General features: G+C 50.8%; 1 protein-coding gene across 1 annotated transcript in view; it reads right to left on the reverse strand.

Moving 5' to 3' along the window:
• Positions 1 to 1,573: 1,573 nt before the first annotated feature.
• LOC308175193 (general transcription factor 3C polypeptide 1-like) overlaps positions 1,574 to 21,735 on the reverse strand; it is a gene marked incomplete at both ends in the record, with an annotated part of 35,714 nt that continues 15,552 nt past the window's right edge. Inside the window, 12 exons of the mRNA XM_080550906.1 lie at positions 1,574 to 1,828; positions 10,244 to 10,433; positions 11,382 to 11,424; positions 11,770 to 11,866; positions 12,104 to 12,325; positions 14,902 to 15,182; positions 15,756 to 16,021; positions 17,044 to 17,937; positions 18,293 to 18,465; positions 19,501 to 19,594; positions 20,186 to 20,355; positions 20,647 to 20,728. Of these exons, the coding sequence (XP_080407032.1) occupies positions 1,574 to 1,828; positions 10,244 to 10,433; positions 11,382 to 11,424; positions 11,770 to 11,866; positions 12,104 to 12,325; positions 14,902 to 15,182; positions 15,756 to 16,021; positions 17,044 to 17,937; positions 18,293 to 18,465; positions 19,501 to 19,594; positions 20,186 to 20,355; positions 20,647 to 20,728 (2,767 nt within the window). The remainder of the gene's footprint in view (positions 1,829 to 10,243; positions 10,434 to 11,381; positions 11,425 to 11,769; positions 11,867 to 12,103; positions 12,326 to 14,901; positions 15,183 to 15,755; positions 16,022 to 17,043; positions 17,938 to 18,292; positions 18,466 to 19,500; positions 19,595 to 20,185; positions 20,356 to 20,646; positions 20,729 to 21,735) is intronic.

Here is a 21,735-nt window from a genome sequence, read left to right on the forward strand (position 1 = left end):
GCCACTTGCGGATGTAGTTGTTGGCTCACAATGAATCAAGTAAATCAGGGCATTTGTTATTCTATAATTATTGCATTTCTTTGTGAGAGTTTGTGAGTTAAAACTGTTACAGCGATGTTGGCTTGACTGTCTAAGGAAGAGTAACTATTTTTACACTCAAACGTACGTTAACAATGAAAGCTTGAAGAACTCTGTCTGTGTTGTTGATGTGAATGATATGACGTAAGTTATGGAATCATGTTTAAACGTGCGGTACTGTGTCTATGATGATGAACTGTTAATAAACTATTATACAACGGATAGATCCGGTCCATTGTCTCTATTGGTCAGTTTGCGTTCCGGCCATGCCGATATCCATGACATACGCACGGCTAAATGGAATGTTGACATCTTTTCATATTACTCCGCGTTTGTATATATTAGCAACCGATAAACAACTGTTCAGCGGACGAATACACTTACAATAAATCACAGTTCCATTAAGATACATTAATTAAAAGTCTTGTCTTTCTTTTGTGAAATATTGATAGATAAATGTGGTAACCGTTGTATAAAAGCGTTATGGAACGAGAAGCCGTGGTATATCGTGGATATCGCCACAGCTAGGGGGGAAACGGTATATGGCACGATATACCACGGCTTCTCGTTCCATAACGCTAAATTGAAGCGCTGTGTAGATGACAGTTAGGATTGACGACAGCCCATCAAGCGGCCTTGGGATCACTGCAGAATGTGTTAGGGTGGGGCGCTTAGGTGGCGTAGTGGATTAAGCGCTGACCATGTACCGCAGGGCTCCCGGTACGATTCCAGCCGCAGACATATCCTGCATGTCATCCCTTCTCTCTCTCTCACCCATCCTTCCACTCACGGTGAAACATCACTCTTTTTAACTATCTTTATTTATTAAGTCCCACTCTCAAAATTACAATTTAGCAACATAACATACAACAAAAAAAACTTAGTTAAAAGTAATAACGAACAGCTTTCACAAATGTGTAAACAGAATTCCTGCACGTAAACATAACACAAGGCATACGTTCTAGCTCTGTAAAACCAGAACTGGACCAGACGTTCTCTAAAACGGCCGCCAACTGTCCCTTTGAGAACCTAGTCCAACACATCCAACTGAACTTAAGTCTTTCAACAACTATTGGGACTATAGGTTAGCCAAACCTAGCCATTACTAGCCTAGCTTAGCCATGGTTAGCCTAACCTAGCCATTACTAGCCTAGGTTAGCCATGGTTAGCCTAACCAAGCCATAATTAGCCTAGCCATGGTTAGCCAAACCAAGCCATAATTAGCCTAGCCATGGTTAGCCAAACCAAGCCATAATTAGCCTAGCCATGGTTAGCCAAACCAAGCCATAATTAGCCTAGCCATGGTTAGCCAAACCAAGCCATAATTAGCCTAGCCTAGCCTAGCCCTTACTAGCCATGGTTAGCCTAGCCATGGTTAGCCAAACCAAGCCATAATTAGCCTAGCCATGGTTAGCCAAACCAAGCCATAATTAGCCTAGCCATGGTTAGCCAAACCAAGCCATAATTAGCCTAGCCCTTACTAGCCATGGTTAGCCTAGCCCTCCAGCCCCGCTCCCCCGGGGAAGTTGATCCACTGGTTCCAGTTGAGCTCGTGGGGGAACACCTGACCCAGCCGCAGGCAGCAGTCCACGGTGGACTCGTAGAACACGGTGCCCTCCCCCGCCCTGGCCCCGCCCCTGGCCCCGCCCACCTCCCTGGACACGGAGGTGGCGCCCGGGGAGGAGAAGAGGGAGGGCTTGGGACGACTCGACAGGAACTTCCTCCTCAGGCAGCCGATCTCAATCAGCACCTGGCGGAGGGGGGGAGGGAGAGGGAGGGGAGGGAGAGGGAGGGGAGGGAGAGGGAGGGGAGGGAGAGGGAAAGAGGAAGCGGGGGAAGGGTGAGAGAGAGTGGGAGAAAGGGGGGGGGGAGAGAGAGAGAGAGGGATGGGGAGAAAGGTGAGTTTGGACAGAAGCATTTGAGTGGAGGTTGACCTGAACAGGGGAGGAGTTACTGTGACAGACAGGTGAGGTCATGTGACAGACAGGTGAGGTCATGTGACAGACAGGTGAGGTCATGTGACAGACAGGTGAGGTCATGTGACAGACAGGTGAGGTCATGTGACAGACAGGTGAGGTCATCATGCTGCATTCAGGCGCTCCTCAGAAACCAGGAGACTGAAGCCACGTTGAGATCTCAGATCTTGCCCTTTCACAACCGACCAATCGGACGCGAGGATCCAGGGAGATGTCAGAGATTTCCAAGGAGCATTTGAACACAGCATTAATCTGTGCACAGGAGAGGCTACTGACTGACGGACAGGTGAGGTTTACCTGTACAGCTACAGGTTGTTACGGGGAGGGCCTGGTTGTTAAGGGGAGGGTGTAGTGACAGTGTGATTGACAGGTGAGGTGTTTACCTGGACCAAGTCCAGTAGAGCTTCAGGTTGTGGAGGGTCCAATTGTTACAGGGAGGGTCTAGTTGTTACGGGGAGGGTCTAATTGTTACAGGGAGGGTCTAGTTGTTACGGGGAGGGTCTAGTTGTTAAGGGGAGGGTCTAGTTGTTACGGGGAGGGTCCAGTTGTTAAGGGGAGGGTCCAGTTGTTAAGGGGAGGGTCTAATTGTTACAGGGAGGGTCCAGTTGTTAAGGGGAGGGTCTAATTGTTACGGGGAGGGTCTAGTTGTTAAGGGGAGGGTCCAGTTGTTAAGGGGAGGGTCTAGTTGTTAAGGGGAGGGTCCAGTTGTTAAGGGGAGGGTCTAGTTGTTAAGGGGAGGGTCCAGTTGTTAAGGGGAGGGTCCAGTTGTTAAGGGGAGGGTCCAGTTGTTAAGGGGAGGGTCCAGTTGTTACAGGGAGGGTCTAGTTGTTAAGGGGAGGGTCCAGTTGTTAAGGGGAGGGTCTAGTTGTTAAGGGGAGGGTCTAGTTGTTAAGGGGAGGGTCTAGTTGTTACGGGGAGGGTCCAGTTGTTAAGGGGAGGGTCCAGTTGTTACGGGGAGGGTCCAGTTGTTAAGGGGAGGGTCTAGTTGTTACAGGGAGGGTCTAGTTGTTAAGGGGAGGGTCTAGTTGTTAAGGGGAGGGTCCAGTTGTTAAGGGGAGGGTCCAGTTGTTAAGGGGAGGGTCTAGTTGTTAAGGGGAGGGTCTAGTTGTTACGGGGAGGGTCCAGTTGTTAAGGGGAGGGTCTAGTTGTTAAGGGGAGAGTCCAGTTGTTACAGGGAGGGTCCAGTTGTTAAGGGGAGGGTCTAGTTGTTAAGGGGAGAGTCCAGTTGTTAAGGGGAGAGTCCAGTTGTTAAGGGGAGAGTCCAGTTGTTACAGGGAGGGTCTAGTTGTTAAGGGGAGGGTCCAGTTGTTAAGGGGAGGGTCTAGTTGTTAAGGGGAGGGTCTAGTTGTTAAGGGGAGGGTCCAGTTGTTAAGGGGAGGGTCTAGTTGTTAAGGGGAGGGTCCAGTTGTTACGGGGAGGGTCTAGTTGTTAAGGGGAGGGTCTAGTTGTTAAGGGGAGGGTCTAGTTGTTACGGGGAGGGTCTAGTTGTTAAGGGGAGGGTCCAGTTGTTAAGGGGAGGGTCCAGTTGTTAAGGGGAGGATCTAGTTGTTACGGGGAGGGTCTAGTTGTTAAGGGGAGGGTCTAGTTGTTACGGGGAGGGTCTAGTTGTTAAGGGGAGGGTCCAGTTGTTAAGGGGAGGGTCTAGTTGTTAAGGGGAGGGTCCAGTTGTTAAGGGGAGGGTCCAGTTGTTAAGGGGAGGGTCCAGTTGTTAAGGGGAGGGTCCAGTTGTTACAGGGAGGGTCTAGTTGTTAAGGGGAGGGTCCAGTTGTTAAGGGGAGGGTCTAGTTGTTAAGGGGAGGGTCTAGTTGTTAAGGGGAGGGTCTAGTTGTTACGGGGAGGGTCCAGTTGTTAAGGGGAGGGTCTAATTGTTACAGGGAGGGTCCAGTTGTTAAGGGGAGGGTCCAGTTGTTACAGGGAGGGTCTAGTTGTTAAGGGGAGGGTCCAGTTGTTAAGGGGAGGGTCTAGTTGTTAAGGGGAGGGTCTAGTTGTTAAGGGGAGGGTCTAGTTGTTACGGGGAGGGTCCAGTTGTTAAGGGGAGGGTCCAGTTGTTACGGGGAGGGTCCAGTTGTTAAGGGGAGGGTCTAGTTGTTACGGGGAGGGTCTAGTTGTTAAGGGGAGGGTCCAGTTGTTAAGGGGAGGGTCTAGTTGTTAAGGGGAGGGTCTAGTTGTTACGGGGAGGGTCTAGTTGTTAAGGGGAGGGTCCAGTTGTTAAGGGGAGGGTCCAGTTGTTAAGGGGAGGGTCCAGTTGTTAAGGGGAGGGTCTAGTTGTTAAGGGGAGGGTCTAGTTGTTACGGGGAGGGTCTAGTTGTTAAGGGGAGGGTCCAGTTGTTAAGGGGAGGGTCCAGTTGTTAAGGGGAGGGTCCAGTTGTTAAGGGGAGGGTCTAGTTGTTAAGGGGAGGGTCCAGTTGTTAAGGGGAGGGTCTAGTTGTTACGGGGAGGGTCTAGTTGTTACGGGGAGGGTCTAGTTGTTAAGGGGAGGGTCCAGTTGTTAAGGGGAGGGTCCAGTTGTTAAGGGGAGGGTCCAGTTGTTAAGGGGAGGGTCCAGTTGTTACAGGGAGGGTCTAGTTGTTAAGGGGAGGGTCCAGTTGTTAAGGGGAGGGTCTAGTTGTTAAGGGGAGGGTCTAGTTGTTAAGGGGAGGGTCCAGTTGTTAAGGGGAGGGTCTAGTTGTTAAGGGGAGGGTCCAGTTGTTACGGGGAGGGTCTAGTTGTTAAGGGGAGGGTCTAGTTGTTAAGGGGAGGGTCTAGTTGTTACGGGGAGGGTCTAGTTGTTAAGGGGAGGGTCCAGTTGTTAAGGGGAGGGTCCAGTTGTTAAGGGGAGGATCTAGTTGTTACGGGGAGGGTCTAGTTGTTAAGGGGAGGGTCTAGTTGTTACGGGGAGGGTCTAGTTGTTAAGGGGAGGGTCTAGTTGTTAAGGGGAGGGTCTAGTTGTTAAGGGGAGGGTCTAGTTGTTAAGGGGAGGGTCTAGTTGTTAAGGGGAGGGTCTAGTTGTTAAGGGGAGGGTCTAGTTGTTAAGGGGAGGGTCCAGTTGTTAAGGGGAGGGTCTAGTTGTTAAGGGGAGGGTCTAGTTGTTAAGGGGAGGGTCTAGTTGTTAAGGGGAGGGTCTAGTTGTTAAGGGGAGGGTCCAGTTGTTAAGGGGAGGGTCTAGTTGTTAAGGGGAGGGTCTAGTTGTTACGGGGAGGGCCTGGTTGTTAAGGGGAGGGTCTAGTTGTTAAGGGGAGGGTCCAGTTGTTAAGGGGAGGGTCCAGTTGTTACGGGGAGGGTCTAGTTGTTAAGGGGAGGGTCCAGTTGTTAAGGGGAGGGTCCAGTTGTTACAGGGAGGGTCTAGTTGTTAAGGGGAGAGTCCAGTTGTTACGGGGAGGGTCCAGTTGTTACGGGGAGGGTCTAGTTGTTAAGGGGAGAGTCCAGTTGTTACGGGGAGGGTCTAGTTGTTACGGGGAGGGTCTAGTTGTTAAGGGGAGGGTCCAGTTGTTAAGGGGAGGGTCCAGTTGTTAAGGGGAGGGTCCAGTTGTTAAGGGGAGGGTCTAGTTGTTAAGGGGAGGGTCCAGTTGTTACGGGGAGGGTCTAGTTGTTAAGGGGAGGGTCCAGTTGTTACGGGGAGGGTCTAGTTGTTAAGGGGAGTGTCCAGTTGTTACGGGGAGGGTCTAGTTGTTAAGGGGAGGGTCTAGTTGTTAAGGGGAGGGTCTAATTGTTAAGGGGAGGGTCCAGTTGTTACGGGGAGGGTCCAGTTGTTAAGGGGAGGGTCCAGTTGTTAAGGGGAGGGTCTAGTTGTTAAGGGGAGGGTCCAGTTGTTAAGGGGAGGGTCCAGTTGTTAAGGGGAGGGTCTAGTTGTTACGGGGAGGGTCTAGTTGTTAAGGGGAGGGTCTAGTTGTTACGGGGAGGGTCTAGTTGTTAAGGGGAGGGTCCAGTTGTTACGGGGAGGGTCTAGTTGTTAAGGGGAGGGTCTAGTTGTTAAGGGGAGGGTCTAATTGTTAAGGGGAGGGTCTAGTTGTTACGGGGAGGGTCCAGTTGTTAAGGGGAGGGTCCAGTTGTTAAGGGGAGGGTCCAGTTGTTAAGGGGAGGGTCTAGTTGTTAAGGGGAGGGTCTAGTTGTTACAGGGAGAGTCCAGTTGTTACAGGGAGGGTCCAGTTGTTAAGGGGAGGGTCCAGTTGTTACAGGGAGGGTCCAGTTGTTAAGGGGAGGGTCTAATTGTTAAGGGGAGGGTCTAGTTGTTACGGGGAGGGTCTAGTTGTTAAGGGGAGGGTCTAATTGTTAAGGGGAGGGTCTAGTTGTTACGGGGAGGGTCCAGTTGTTAAGGGGAGGGTCTAATTGTTAAGGGGAGGGTCCAGTTGTTAAGGGGAGGGTCTAATTGTTAAGGGGAGGGTCCAGTTAAGGGGAGGGTCTAATTGTTAAGGGGAGGGTCTAGTTGTTACGGGGAGGGTCTAGTTGTTAAGGGGAGGGTCCAGTTGTTAAGGGGAGGGTCTAGTTGTTAAGGGGAGGGTCTAGTTGTTACGGGGAGGGTCTAGTTGTTAAGGGGAGGGTCCAGTTGTTAAGGGGAGGGTCCAGTTGTTAAGGGGAGGGTCCAGTTGTTAAGGGGAGGGTCTAGTTGTTAAGGGGAGGGTCTAGTTGTTACGGGGAGGGTCTAGTTGTTAAGGGGAGGGTCCAGTTGTTAAGGGGAGGGTCCAGTTGTTAAGGGGAGGGTCCAGTTGTTAAGGGGAGGGTCTAGTTGTTAAGGGGAGGGTCCAGTTGTTAAGGGGAGGGTCTAGTTGTTACGGGGAGGGTCTAGTTGTTACGGGGAGGGTCTAGTTGTTAAGGGGAGGGTCCAGTTGTTAAGGGGAGGGTCCAGTTGTTAAGGGGAGGGTCCAGTTGTTAAGGGGAGGGTCTAGTTGTTAAGGGGAGGGTCTAGTTGTTACGGGGAGGGTCTAGTTGTTAAGGGGAGGGTCCAGTTGTTAAGGGGAGGGTCCAGTTGTTAAGGGGAGGGTCCAGTTGTTAAGGGGAGGGTCTAGTTGTTAAGGGGAGGGTCCAGTTGTTAAGGGGAGGGTCTAGTTGTTAAGGGGAGGGTCTAGTTGTTAAGGGGAGGGTCTAGTTGTTACGGGGAGGGTCTAGTTGTTAAGGGGAGGGTCCAGTTGTTAAGGGGAGGGTCCAGTTGTTAAGGGGAGGGTCCAGTTGTTAAGGGGAGGGTCTAGTTGTTAAGGGGAGGGTCTAGTTGTTACGGGGAGGGTCTAGTTGTTAAGGGGAGGGTCCAGTTGTTAAGGGGAGGGTCCAGTTGTTAAGGGGAGGGTCCAGTTGTTAAGGGGAGGGTCTAGTTGTTAAGGGGAGGGTCCAGTTGTTAAGGGGAGGGTCTAGTTGTTAAGGGGAGGGTCTAGTTGTTAAGGGGAGGGTCTAGTTGTTACGGGGAGGGTCTAGTTGTTAAGGGGAGGGTCCAGTTGTTAAGGGGAGGGTCCAGTTGTTAAGGGGAGGGTCTAGTTGTTACAGGGAGGGTCTAGTTGTTAAGGGGAGGGTCCAGTTGTTACGGGGAGGGTCCAGTTGTTAAGGGGAGGGTCCAGTTGTTAAGGGGAGGGTCTAGTTGTTAAGGGGAGGGTCCAGTTGTTAAGGGGAGGGTCCAGTTGTTAAGGGGAGGGTCTAGTTGTTACGGGGAGGGTCTAGTTGTTAAGGGGAGGGTCCAGTTGTTAAGGGGAGGGTCCAGTTGTTACGGGGAGGGTCCAGTTGTTAAGGGGAGGGTCCAGTTGTTAAGGGGAGGGTCTAGTTGTTACAGGGAGGGTCTAGTTGTTAAGGGGAGGGTCCAGTTGTTACGGGGAGGGTCCAGTTGTTAAGGGGAGGGTCCAGTTGTTAAGGGGAGGGTCTAGTTGTTAAGGGGAGGGTCCAGTTGTTAAGGGGAGGGTCCAGTTGTTAAGGGGAGGGTCTAGTTGTTACGGGGAGGGTCTAGTTGTTAAGGGGAGGGTCCAGTTGTTACGGGGAGGGTCTAGTTGTTAAGGGGAGTGTCCAGTTGTTACGGGGAGGGTCTAGTTGTTAAGGGGAGGGTCTAGTTGTTAAGGGGAGGGTCTAATTGTTAAGGGGAGGGTCCAGTTGTTACGGGGAGGGTCCAGTTGTTAAGGGGAGGGTCCAGTTGTTAAGGGGAGGGTCTAGTTGTTAAGGGGAGGGTCCAGTTGTTAAGGGGAGGGTCCAGTTGTTAAGGGGAGGGTCTAGTTGTTACGGGGAGGGTCTAGTTGTTAAGGGGAGGGTCTAGTTGTTACGGGGAGGGTCTAGTTGTTAAGGGGAGGGTCCAGTTGTTACGGGGAGGGTCTAGTTGTTAAGGGGAGGGTCTAGTTGTTAAGGGGAGGGTCTAATTGTTAAGGGGAGGGTCTAGTTGTTACGGGGAGGGTCCAGTTGTTAAGGGGAGGGTCCAGTTGTTAAGGGGAGGGTCCAGTTGTTAAGGGGAGGGTCTAGTTGTTAAGGGGAGGGTCTAGTTGTTACAGGGAGAGTCCAGTTGTTACAGGGAGGGTCCAGTTGTTACAGGGAGGGTCCAGTTGTTAAGGGGAGGGTCCAGTTGTTAAGGGGAGGGTCTAATTGTTAAGGGGAGGGTCTAGTTGTTACGGGGAGGGTCTAGTTGTTAAGGGGAGGGTCTAATTGTTAAGGGGAGGGTCTAGTTGTTACGGGGAGGGTCCAGTTGTTAAGGGGAGGGTCTAATTGTTAAGGGGAGGGTCCAGTTGTTAAGGGGAGGGTCTAATTGTTAAGGGGAGGGTCCAGTTAAGGGGAGGGTCTAATTGTTAAGGGGAGGGTCTAGTTGTTAAGGGGAGGGTCTAGTTGTTACGGGGAGGGTCTAGTTGTTAAGGGGAGGGTCCAGTTGTTAAGGGGAGGGTCTAGTTGTTAGGGGAGGGTCCAGTTGTTACGGGGAGGGTCTAGTTGTTACGGGGAGGGTCTAGTTGTTACGGGGAGGGTCTAGTTGTTAAGGGGAGGGTCTAGTTGTTAAGGGGAGGGTCTAGTTGTTAAGGGGAGGGTCTAGTTGTTACGGGGAGGGTCTAGTTGTTAAGGGGAGGGTCCAGTTGTTAAGGGGAGGGTCCAGTTGTTAAGGGGAGGGTCCAGTTGTTAAGGGGAGGGTCTAGTTGTTAAGGGGAGGGTCTAGTTGTTAAGGGGAGGGTCCAGTTGTTAAGGGGAGGGTCCAGTTGTTAAGGGGAGGGTCTAGTTGTTAAGGGGAGGGTCCAGTTGTTAAGGGGAGGGTCTAGTTGTTACGGGGAGGGTCTAGTTGTTACGGGGAGGGTCTAGTTGTTAAGGGGAGGGTCCAGTTGTTAAGGGGAGGGTCCAGTTGTTAAGGGGAGGGTCCAGTTGTTAAGGGGAGGGTCTAGTTGTTAAGGGGAGGGTCTAGTTGTTACGGGGAGGGTCTAGTTGTTAAGGGGAGGGTCCAGTTGTTAAGGGGAGGGTCCAGTTGTTAAGGGGAGGGTCCAGTTGTTAAGGGGAGGGTCTAGTTGTTAAGGGGAGGGTCCAGTTGTTAAGGGGAGGGTCTAGTTGTTAAGGGGAGGGTCTAGTTGTTAAGGGGAGGGTCTAGTTGTTACGGGGAGGGTCTAGTTGTTAAGGGGAGGGTCCAGTTGTTAAGGGGAGGGTCCAGTTGTTAAGGGGAGGGTCCAGTTGTTAAGGGGAGGGTCTAGTTGTTAAGGGGAGGGTCTAGTTGTTACGGGGAGGGTCTAGTTGTTAAGGGGAGGGTCCAGTTGTTAAGGGGAGGGTCCAGTTGTTAAGGGGAGGGTCCAGTTGTTAAGGGGAGGGTCTAGTTGTTAAGGGGAGGGTCCAGTTGTTAAGGGGAGGGTCTAGTTGTTAAGGGGAGGGTCTAGTTGTTAAGGGGAGGGTCTAGTTGTTACAGGGAGGGTCCAGTTGTTAAGGGGAGGGTCTAGTTGTTAAGGGGAGGGTCTAGTTGTTACGGGGAGGGTCTAGTTGTTAAGGGGAGGGTCCAGTTGTTAAGGGGAGGGTCCAGTTGTTAAGGGGAGGGTCCAGTTGTTAAGGGGAGGGTCTAGTTGTTAAGGGGAGGGTCCAGTTGTTAAGGGGAGGGTCCAGTTGTTAAGGGGAGGGTCCAGTTGTTAAGGGGAGGGTCCAGTTGTTAAGGGGAGGGTCTAGTTGTTAAGGGGAGGGTCCAGTTGTTAAGGGGAGGGTCTAATTGTTAAGGGGAGGGTCCAGTTGTTACGGGGAGGGTCTAGTTGTTAAGGGAAGGGTCTAGTGACAGTGTGATTGACAGGTGAGGTGTTTACCTGGACCAAGTCCAGCACGGCCACGGGCTGCAGGACGTCGCGGTAGTGCTCCACCAGTGCATGCTGGGTAAGGCCGGGCCGGGCCATGACGTGGTACAGCACGGCTTCCATCATCCCCTTACACACGGGCCGGTTCAGACTGCCGTCCACGATACGCCACGGACGACTGATGAAGCACACGTCACTGTCACTGAGAGAGGAGGAGGGAGGGGGGAGGGGAGGAGGAGGGGAGGGAGGGGGAGGGAGAGAGACAGAGAGAGAGAGAGAGAGAGAGAGACAGAGAGAGAGAGAGACAGAGAGAGAGAGAGACAGAGAGAGAGAGGCAGAGAGAGACACAGAGAGAGAGAGAGGCAGAGAGAGAGGCAGAGAGAGAGAGAGGCAGAGAGAGAGAGAGAGGCAGAGAGAGACACAGAGAGAGAGAGACAGAGAGAGAGAGAGAGAGAGAGACAGAGAGAGAGAGAGAGAGAGAGAGGCAGAGAGAGAGAGACACAGAGAGACACAGAGAGAGAGAGACAGAGAGAGACACAGAGAGAGAGAGAGAGAGACACAGAGAGACACAGAGAGACACAGAGAGAGAGAGACAGAGAGAGAGGCAGAGAGAGACACAGAGAGAGAGAGACAGAGAGAGAGACAGAGAGAGAGAGAGAGACAGAGAGAGAGAGAGAGAGAGAGAGGCAGAGAGAGACACAGAGAGAGAGAGAGGCAGAGAGAGAGAGACAGAGAGACACAGAGAGAGAGAGACAGAGAGAGACACAGAGAGAGAGAGAGAGAGAGAGAGAGAGAGAGACACAGAGAGACACAGAGAGAGAGAGGCGAGTCAGTCTGCTGGTCAGAGGAAATCAACCAATCACAGTCATGTAATTCCGAACAGACATGAAAGTCTGAATCGAGACCCGGAGCAAGTGGATGAGATTGCAACATTGTTGCATAAATTATTTCTCTGATTTGCGTTCTCACAGCCCTTCATGTAAACGAAGTAACATACGCAATGAGTGCAGAGTGAGCACGCGCGTTGCCTTGTGTCTGACTAGAATCTACAGGAGGTTTACCAGGTTCTACAGTACAGGTGATGTTCACCTGCTCCAGGTATTTACAGGTAATTATATATATATATACATACAGGTACAGATATACTCACATATTACTCTTCTCTCCTGCTGCTGATGGCTCTGCCTCTCCCTCTGGAACACACACACACACACCTGTCAGACAGACGGACACGCAGGCAGACAGACAGACAGGCAGACAGAGAAAGAGACAGACAGAGAGAGAGACAGACAGACAGGCAGACAGAGAGACAGACAGACAAAGACAGAGAGACAGACAGACACAGACAGACAGACAGACACAGACAGAGAGACAGAGACAGACAAACACAGACAGTCTCACACACACACAGACACTCACACTCACACTCACACTCACACTCACACTCACACTCACACTCACACTCACACTCACACACACACACACACACACACACACACACACACACACACACACACACACACACACACGTCCCTCACCTGCTGTCTGTCCTCCTGACCCTCCTGTCGTCTCATTGGTCAGGCTGAGGGGCGGGACTGTGGCTGACGATGACGACGACAAAGGTCTCTCCTCACCCCTCTCTCCCTCCTTTTCTCCCCCCTCCTCTCTTCTCTCCACCTCCTCTCCCCTCTCTCCCTCCTTCTCTCCCCCCTCCTCTCTTCTCTCCACCTCCTCTCTCCTCTCTCCCTCCTTCCCTCCCTCCCGTTCCTCGGACTCCATCCGTCTCTTCTCCCCCTCCTCTTCCTCCTCCTCCTCCTCTTCCATCCTCTCTCCTTCCTCCCCCTCTCCCACCTCCCCCTCTCCCTCCCTGGCTCTCTTAGCGGGGGGCGGTCCTCCCTGGTCCTGGTCCTCTCCGGGGGGGGGGTCTTCGAGGCCCCTGCGGAGGCCAGGCTCCCTGTTCCCTTGGTGGGGCAGGTGGCCCCCGGAGCGCAGCCTCTTTGTGGAGGTCAGGAGCCAGGGCCCCGCCTGCTCCCGGGCCACCAGACGCACAGAGCCCCCGCCCAGCTCCAGCACCGCCCCCTCCTCCACCAGGTCCTGGGGGGGCAGAATCAGGGGTACCAGGGTCAGTACCGTAATACTCCTAATAGGTCAGTACCGTAATACTCCTAATAGGTCAGTACCGTAATACTCCTAATAGATCAGTACCGTAATACTCCTAATAGACACCACGACCGTAATACTCCTAATAGACACTGTGATCAGAACCGTAATACTCCTAATAGACACCATGATACAGTTATTATCATGGTGTCTATTAGGAGTATTACGGTTATAAATACTCAGAATAGACACCATGATCATCACCGTAATACTCCTAATAGACACCACGATCAGCACCGTAATACTCCTAATAGACACTGTGACCTTAACCGTAATACTCCTAATAGACACTGTGACCTTAACCGTAATACTCCTAATAGACACCACAACCGTAATACTCTTAATAGTATAGTAGACACACTAGTGGTTATGGATAGGCATGGGGCAGAATAATAGATTATTTGGATAATCATTCCCAAGGGTTAGGGTTAGGGTTAAGTACATTTTTAACATTAGCACCGTTAACACTTTTTCCTATTCGAAATAAATTAAATTTATTGCAAATTAACGGACAGAACTAATGTCGGTTCTGTAGCACTATTAGTTTAAAATATATATATATATTTATTCCTCTATTTAAAAGGGAGGATGGACAGTCATTGACTCTCCCTGAGTTAGCTGAGTTAGCTGGGTAGCTACATGACATCAGCATCCCTGGGCAGGTAATCCACAGGGGAGATACGGCCTCAGATGTTCTAAACTATTAGGAGGGTATGGACAGATGTTCATACTAGGAGGGTATGGACAGATGTTCATACTAGGAGGGTACGGACAGATGTTCATACTAGGAGGGTATGGACAGATGTTCAGATCTAATGTCGGTTCTGTAGCACATAATATTCATATAGGTCAGTAATTATTATTACTTATTACTATTGATTGTGGAACGAGAGTCTGACGTCATTCAACTTGTGTTTACAGTTGGGCTACCTGTGTGTGTGTGTGTGTGTGTGTGTGTGTGTGTGAGTGTGTGTGTGTGTGTGTGTACCTGTATGTAGTCCTGCAGACCCCTGGTGCGTCCCTCCCCAGGTGTGTGTGTGTGTGTGTGTGTGTGTGTGTGTGTGTGTGTGTGTGTGTGAGTGTGTGTGTGTGTGTGTGTACCTGTATGTAGTCCTGCAGACCCCTGGTGCGTCCCTCCCCAGGTGTGTGTGTGTGTGTGTGTGTGTGTGTGTGTGTGTGTGTGTGTGTGTGTGAGTGTGTGTGTGTGTGTGTGTACCTGTATGTAGTCCTGCAGACCCCTGGTGCGTCCCTCCCCAGGTGTGTGTGTGTGTGTGTGTGTGTGTGTGTGTGTGTGTACCTGTATGTAGTCCTGCAGACCCCTGGTGCGTCCCTCCCCAGGTGTGTGTGTGTGTGTGTGTGTGTGTGTGTGTACTAGGGGTGGGCATCGATGATCGATTAATTGATCGATAAGGTCTTGGTCGATCACTTTTTTTTTTTTTTTTCCCGGGAAAAAAAAATAGGGCAGAAATAACAAGCATGTTTTCCTTGGGGAAAAAACTTTATTTGTGTTGCTATTGCACACATTCATTCATTCACATCCAAACTAGACACTACAGTCAGATAACAAGCCACAAGGCAGTGAGTAGCCTAAATTGTTTAACTTAAAAACACATTTTACGTTATAAATAAAAATATAGAAAATAAGTAACTCACCATAGGAGCAGTAAAAAAACAGTTACTCACAAATAGGAGGATGACTGAAAACGTTAGTGTCCTTAAGAGCGTCCAGCTTAACTTAAATTTAAACTCCAGCGAGAGACTGTAGGCGGCAGGCCTACTGGTTCTTGTTCAGAAAGATGATCATGTTAACATGTTCAGGGGTGAGAGACGAACGCAATCTGGTGACACGTGGACAAACTAATTTCCATTATTATTATTCAAAAAAAAAGAAAGAAAAAAAAAAGAAAAGTGATCGACCAAGACCTTATCGATCAATTAATCGATCATCGATGCCCACCCCTGGTGTGTACCTGTATGTAGTCCTGCAGACCCCTGGGGTGTCCCTCCCCAGGTGTGTGTGTGTGTGTGTGTGTGTGTGTGTGTGTGTGTGTGAGTGTGTGTGTACCTGTGTGTGTGTACCTGTGTGTGTACCTGTGTGTGTGTACCTGTGTGTGTGTACCTGTGTGTGTGTGTGTGTGTGTACCTGTATGTAGTCCTGCAGGCCTCTGGTGCGTCCCTCCCCAGGTGTGTGTGTGTGTGTGTGTGTGTGTGTGTGTGTGTGTGTGTGTACCTGTGTGTGTGTGTGTGTGTGTGTGTGTGTGTGTGTACCTGTATGTAGTCCTGCAGACCCCTGGTGCGTCCCTCCCCAGGTGTGTGTGTGTGTGTGTGTACCTGTGTGTGTGTGTGTGTGTGTGTGTGTGTGTGTGTGTGTGTGTGTGTGTGTACCTGTGTGTGTGTGTGTGTGTGTGTGTGTGTGTACCTGTATGTAGTCCTGCAGGCCTCTGGTGCGTCCCTCCCCAGGTGTGTGTGTGTGTGTGTGTGTGTGTGTACCTGTAGGTGTGTGTGTGTACCTGTATGTAGTCCTGCAGGCCTCTGGTGCGTCCCTCCCCAGGTGTGTCCAGGTGTGTGTGTTCTCTCATCAGGTCCAGGCGGTCCAGGCCGAAGGCACCGCTGCTCTCTATCGCCCCCTGCAGGCAGAGGCTGGCGCTGAGGTCCTGGGGGGTGTAGCCTCGCCGGGCGACCAGGCGCTGGCGGCAGGCCTGGGGGGGGGGGCAGGGCCGCACGGTCCCGGTCAGGAGGGAGGGCAGGAGGAAGGGGCCGTGCCGGGAGAGGTCGAGCGGGGGGAGGGAGTCTGAGAGGGGGAGGGGGGAGAGAGAGATTAACACAAAGTTAGTTGATTTTACGTTTGAAGAAGATCATGATGTTTGTGGATTTGTAAGTAAGATAGATTGTCTGTCTGCCTGCCTAAAATAAATTGAAATGGACTGACATAGCACCTTATTCCAAAGCTCTTTACAACGGCCCATTCACACACATTCACACACCAACGGCGGCAAGCTACCATGCAAGGTGCCGGCCCGCTCATTGGGAGCAATTTGGGGTTCAGTGTCTTGCCCAAGGACACCTCGACATGTGGCCAGCCGGGGTTCGAACCATCGATCTGCGTTCATTAGGGTCTACCTCCTGACCCACAGCCGCCCCTGTCTTTCTCCCTCCCACCCTCCAACCCTCCCACCCTCCCTCCCTCCCTGTCTGTCTGTCTGTCTGTCTGTCTCCCGGCTTGGAACAAACTCACAAACTCCCCTCCCCCCCTCCCTCCCTCCCTCCCTCTCCTCCCTCCCCCTCTCCTCACCGTCGTCCTCGGTGTTGAACAGCGTGTGTCTGCCTCCCTCCCTCCCTCCCTCTCCTCCCCCCCTCCCCTCACCGTCGTCCTCGGTGTTGAACAGCGTGTGCGCGGGCGTGCGTCTCAACTGCAGGCGCATGATGCAGCTCTCCACCACGATGCTGTCGTTGGTGTTCAGGTTGCGGATGTTGACGATCCCCGGGGCGCAGTAGCCGCGCATCATCAGGTAGTTGGTGTGGGACGCCTGGTGGGCCTTCACCTCCATCCTCTTCCTGCCCTCCACGTCCTCCTCCCCGCCCCCGCCTCCCCCCTCCTCCTCACCCTCGTCATCCTCCAGGGCCGAGATCCTGAGGGGGAGAGGAGGGAGGAGGGAGAGGAGGGGGGAGGAGGGGGAGGGAGGGAAGGGGGGGGGACAGTGTGATTATGTGAGCAGGTCTATCCCTTCTGAGACCTCTCTTACTAATAATAAAAAATAATAATAACACAAAAATAATAATAATAATAATAATATTTTTAATTATGTGTGTTTTTAAATTGAAATAGTTGTTTTTAAATTGTTTAAACTTGTTGTTTTTACCTATTGTATTTGTGCTGCGAAATTGTGTGTTTTTAATTTGAAATAGTTGTTTTAAATTGTTTTAAACTGTTGCTTACTTATTGTAAAGCACTTTGATGTAAAGTGCTATACAAATAAAGTTTATTATTATTATTATCTTAATTCTTCCTTCTTCTAGCATTGTGACTGGCCGTGGTCCGAGCAGAGGTTACTTTTCCCTGCTATGATGACTGATGGACAGATGGACAGTCCTGATGACTGATGGACAGATGGACAGTCCTGATGACTGATGGACAGATGGACAGTCCTGATGACTGATGGACAGATGATTCACTTACTTAGACAGATGGGTTTGTTCTAAGTCGCTTTGGATAAAGGCGTCTGCTAAACGCCAAAACATTTCAATGTAAATGTGCCTGTATGAATATGCCCGTACGTGATACTCAAGAGTGTAGATGTTTGAGTCTTATACAGTCAGGCTTCATTTTGCATCTGCCTGTCTGTCTTGTCTGACTGTCTGTCTGTACACTTGTAACAAAATAAAGGTTAAATGAAACAAAAAATAGCCTAGCCTAGCCATCACTAGCCTAACCAAGCCATGATTAGCCTAGCCTAGCCTAGTCCTTACTAGCCTAACCAAGCTATGATTAGCCTAGCCTAGCCTAGCTATTACTAGCCTAACCAAGCTATGATTAGCCTAGCCTAACCAAGCCGTGATTAGCCTAGCCTAGCTATTACCAGTCTAACCAAACCACGATTAGCCTAGCCTAGCCTAGCCATTAGCTAGCATAACAAAACAGCTCTCTCTCTCACCCCTTGACGGCCTCGTTGTCCACCATGGTGCTGTCCACCACCACGATGTGTTTGGGTATGGACACGTGCACGGCCAGCAGGCCCAGGGTCATCAGGCTGAGGCAGCCCAGCACGGCCCCCCCCGGGGCGTCCAGGGAGTAGTGCAGCATGTCCTCCACGTCCAGGGGCTCCAGGACGTCCAGGGGGGAAGGGCTGTGGGCTCGGCCCGCCTCGGGGGGCTCCGGCTGGGGGAGGGAGGCGTCCACGGGGCCCCCGGAGGTCGACTGTCCTGGCGGTGGTTGTTGTGGTGGTGGTGGTTGTTGTTGTTGTTGGGTTTCTGCTTGGTTCTGGTCGGGCTCGGTGGTCTTGGTCTTGTCCGACTCCTCCGTCTCCATCCTTTCATCCTCCTTCTCCTGTTCTTTCTCTCCTCCATCCTCTTTCTCTCCCTCCTCTTTCTCTCCTCCATCCTCTTTCTCTCCCTCCTCTTTCTCTCCTCCCTCCTCTTTCTCTCCTCCCTCCTCTTTCTCTCCGTTCTTCTCCACCTCTTTCGCGTTCTCTCCCTTTTCACTCTCCGTCGGCTCGTCCGCCTTCTCTGTTTCTACGCTGTCTTTCTTCCCCTCCTCCGTCCTCTCCTCTCCTATCTTGTACTCTCCTTTCTTCTCCTCCTCCCCTTTCTTCTCCTCCACTTTCTTCTCCTCCTCTCCTTTCTTCTCCCCTTTCTTCTCCTCCGCTTTCTTCTTCTCCTCTCCTTTCTTCTCCTCCGCTTTCTTCTCCTCCTCCCCAGTCAAGTTTCTGTTCTCCTTCTCGTGGTAGAAGGCAGTGAGCGGTCTGTCTCCCCGGTCGCTGTCTCCCAGGGGCGTCAGGAAGTCGTACACCTCCTTGCAGAGGCTCGCAGGGAAACGCCACCCGAAGCACCTGTGGAGGGGAACGAAGCGGTCAAACATAGTCGAAACACGGTCGAAATGTGGTCAAAACAGCGTCAAAACACGGTCGAAACTGTCGAAACACCGTAGTAACAAATCAAAGATGATAGCATGACACTTTTATGATACTACTGATGACATATCAGGGTCTTGAAGGGTTGTCCCATTTCATAGGGGAAGATTTCCAACCAAATAACTCTGTTCCGGGATGGTAGGGCTGGTACTAACCTGTAGTAGCTCTGGGACAGCTGGTAGCTCATGGGTAGGACAGGGTAGGGCTGGTAGGACAGGGTAGGAGAGGGCAGGGCTGGTACTAATCTGTAGCTCATGGGCAGGATGGTACTGACCTGTAGTAGCTCTGGGACAGCTGGTAGCTCATGGGCAGGATGGGCAGGGCCCGGCTCCTCTTGGGGGCCACCAACTTGCTGGCCCGGCGGCGGTTCACCAGGCCCTTCCTCCGACACTTCAGGAACACCTGGTACAGAACCTCCTGACGGTACTTACTGTAGGTGTGGAAGGTCTGGAGGGGGAGGGGGACGAGAAGGGGGGGAGAGGGAGGGAGGGAGGGAGAGAGAGAGAGAGAGAGAGAGGGAGAGATGGAGGGAGGGAGAGAGGGATGGAGGGAGGGAGAGAGGGAGAGAGGGAGAGAGGGAGAGATGCATCTCATTGTGTGTAGATTACAGGGAATGTGTATGTACAACATAACAGCCATGTCATAATTTAACACCATCGACTACAAGACTCTGGACAAAATCATGTCATGTCATGTCTTAAACCATCCACAATGGTTTATCCTCCATATTTATTTATTTTTAGCTGTGTGGCAGGTGAACTAATACATATAATCAACACCTCCCTTTCATCAGGAGTTTTCCCTGAAAACTCGAAAACTGCAGTTATCAAGCCTTTACTAAAAAAGAACGGCCAAGACCCATTTGTACTGAATAACTACAGACCCATATGAAACCTTTCCAGTATAGGAAGAATAATTGAACACGAACAACTTATCAATTATTTGACCCTGAATGATCTCTTCGATGGCTTTCAATCGGGCTTTCTCCCCCTATATAGCACTGAAACGGCTCTTATTAAGGTCCTTGATGACATTATTAAGGACTCCAGAAAAATCTCCCTCTAAGAGATTGACTAAAAACCTGGGTAGGACTTTCGGGCACTGCCTTAAACCGGTTTAAATCCTACCTACAGGACAGAAGCTACTATGTCTCCATTGGCAACTTTGTGTCTGACCAAATTAAAATGACATGTGGGGTTCCCCAAGGATCAATCCTTGGCCCCCTTCTATTCAATCTCTACATGCTTCCATTGGGAAACTTAGCTATTTATCTTATTTTACTTTATTTATATTTATTTTACTTCTTATATATATATTTGTAATTACTATAATTCTTACTATGCTCCTCTTGCTGTATTTTTTAATAATGTATGTAAAGCACTTGTATGAAATGTGCTATACAAATAAACTTGCCTTGGTAGGAGGTGCGGTAGAGTGTGTGTGTGTGTGTGTGTGTGTGTGTGTGTGTGTGTGTGTGTGTACCTGGAAGGACCTGCAGCTCTTCATCTGAATGTTGGACATGGCCAAGGTGCTCTGGATCAGGTTCTCCAGGACCAGGTGGTGGATGTCCTCCGTTCTGCAACACACACACACGCACACACACACACACACACACACACACACACACACACACACACACACACACAACACACACACACTTCTTGGGTTCCTGTGTCTTACCTATAAACAGGTTTGTATGTCTGTATGGAGGTGTGTCCTACCTGTACAGTATGTATGTATGTATGGAGGTGTGTATGGAGGTGTGTATGGAGGTGTGTGTGGAGGGGTGTATGGAGGTGTGTGTGGAGGTGTGTATGGAGGTGTGTGTGGAGGTGTGTGTGGAGGTGTGTGTGGAGGGGTGTATGGAGGTGTGTGTGGAGGTGTGTGTGGAGGGGTGTATGGAGGTGTGTGTGGAGGTGTGTGTGGAGGTGTGTATGGAGGTGTGTGTGGAGGTGTGTGTGGAGGTGTGTATGGAGGTGTGTGTGGAGGTGTGTGTGGAGGTGTGTGTGGAGGGGTGTATGGAGGTGTGTGTGGAGGTGTGTATGGAGGTGTGTGTGGAGGTGTGTGTGGAGGTGTGTGTGGAGGGGTGTATGGAGGTGTGTGTGGAGGTGTGTGTGGAGGTGTGTATGGAGGTGTGTGTGGAGGTGTGTGTGGAGGGGTGTCCTACCTGCACAGAACGTCTTTGCGGTTCTTGGCAATGCAGTCCTCTATGACGTACACCTTGAACTGGGAGAACAGTTTGGTCTTGGTGTCGGGGATCGTGACGGAGGACTGGGAGGTGGAGCCAAACTTCAGTCTGAGGAGCGTCACGAAGTCCCCCAACACACCCGCACACTCCTGGGACACACACACACACACACACACACACACACACGTATACACACACACACACACACGTATACACACACAGACACAGACACACACACACACGTATACACACACACACACACACACACACACGTATACACACAGACACAGACACACACACAGACACACACACTCATTGCAATTCCACTTCTAAACACATAAATTCTTTGTTTGAAATGATAGCTGTGTGTGTGTGTGTGTGTGTGTGTGTGTGTGTGTGTGTGTGTGTGTGTGTGTGTGTGTGTGTGTGTGTGAGTGTACCTCGGCGTTGTCATTGTTGGGCTTCCTCCCCTGCATGTCCTCCATGAGGGGCTTGTCCTGATACACCTCCGCCAGGGAGATCCTACACACACACACACACACACACACACACACACACACACACACACACACACACACACACACACACTGGTTGCTGTACAGTCACAAACATATCTGTACGTATGTCTCCCAATGAACTGACTGCACTGTTAGTGTTTATGTCCTTAATGCACTTTGTATTTATGTGGACATAAATAAAGCATTTAATGTGTGTGTGTGTGTGTGTGTGTGTGTCTGCCTGTCTGCCTGTCTGTGTGTGTCTACATGTCTGTGTGTGTGTGTGTCCTACTTGAAGTTGAGCTGTGTCTGGGGGTTCCTGTGTGTGTGTGTGTGTGTGTGTGTGTGTGTGTGTGTGTCCAGTACCGTATTTTCCGCACTATAAGGCGCACCGGATTATAAGGCGCACCTTCAATGAATGGCCTATTTTAGAACTGTTTTCATATACAGGGCGCACCGGATTATAAGGCGCACCGGATTATAAGGCGCATAGAATAGATACTGCAGTCAAACGTTTGACTGGGGTTGCGTTACGCCCAAGCTCCACCTACTGCGTTGCGTCACCTCTCCATCGGTGTTGTGTCAACTTCCCGTTGTCCAAGCTCCACCTGAGCGTTGTCACCGTCAACGTTCTACCTGCTCCACTGTCAAAAATATATATTTTTCCACCTCAAGTATCAGCCGTTCGTCATCCATTTTTGCAACAAGCGTCAAGGACCTGCGGTGATTCACAGCTGACTCGCGTGAATAGCAATTCGCAATAGCTGCAACCACGAGATATAGAGTAGTTAGCTACAAGCATTTTCAATCTGCTATTATCTCTATTAGTGGATTAACCGCTGTGGTGATTTAACAGCTGATAAAAATACATCAAGTAGACTACAAACAGAGCAAAACAACACCAGAAAACAACCAATAGCAATAGGCTATACAATTATAACCAACAACCAATATGTGACAGCTCCTGGTGAAATGTGAAACGTACTTTTTCAGTTTTTACACATGCTTAAACTACAGATTGTAAGCTTTCAA

Source organism: Nansenia antarctica, assembly GCF_963989245.1.
Source record: "Nansenia antarctica genome assembly, contig: SCAFFOLD_290, whole genome shotgun sequence".
Taxonomy (NCBI): Eukaryota; Metazoa; Chordata; class Actinopteri; order Argentiniformes; family Microstomatidae; genus Nansenia; species Nansenia antarctica.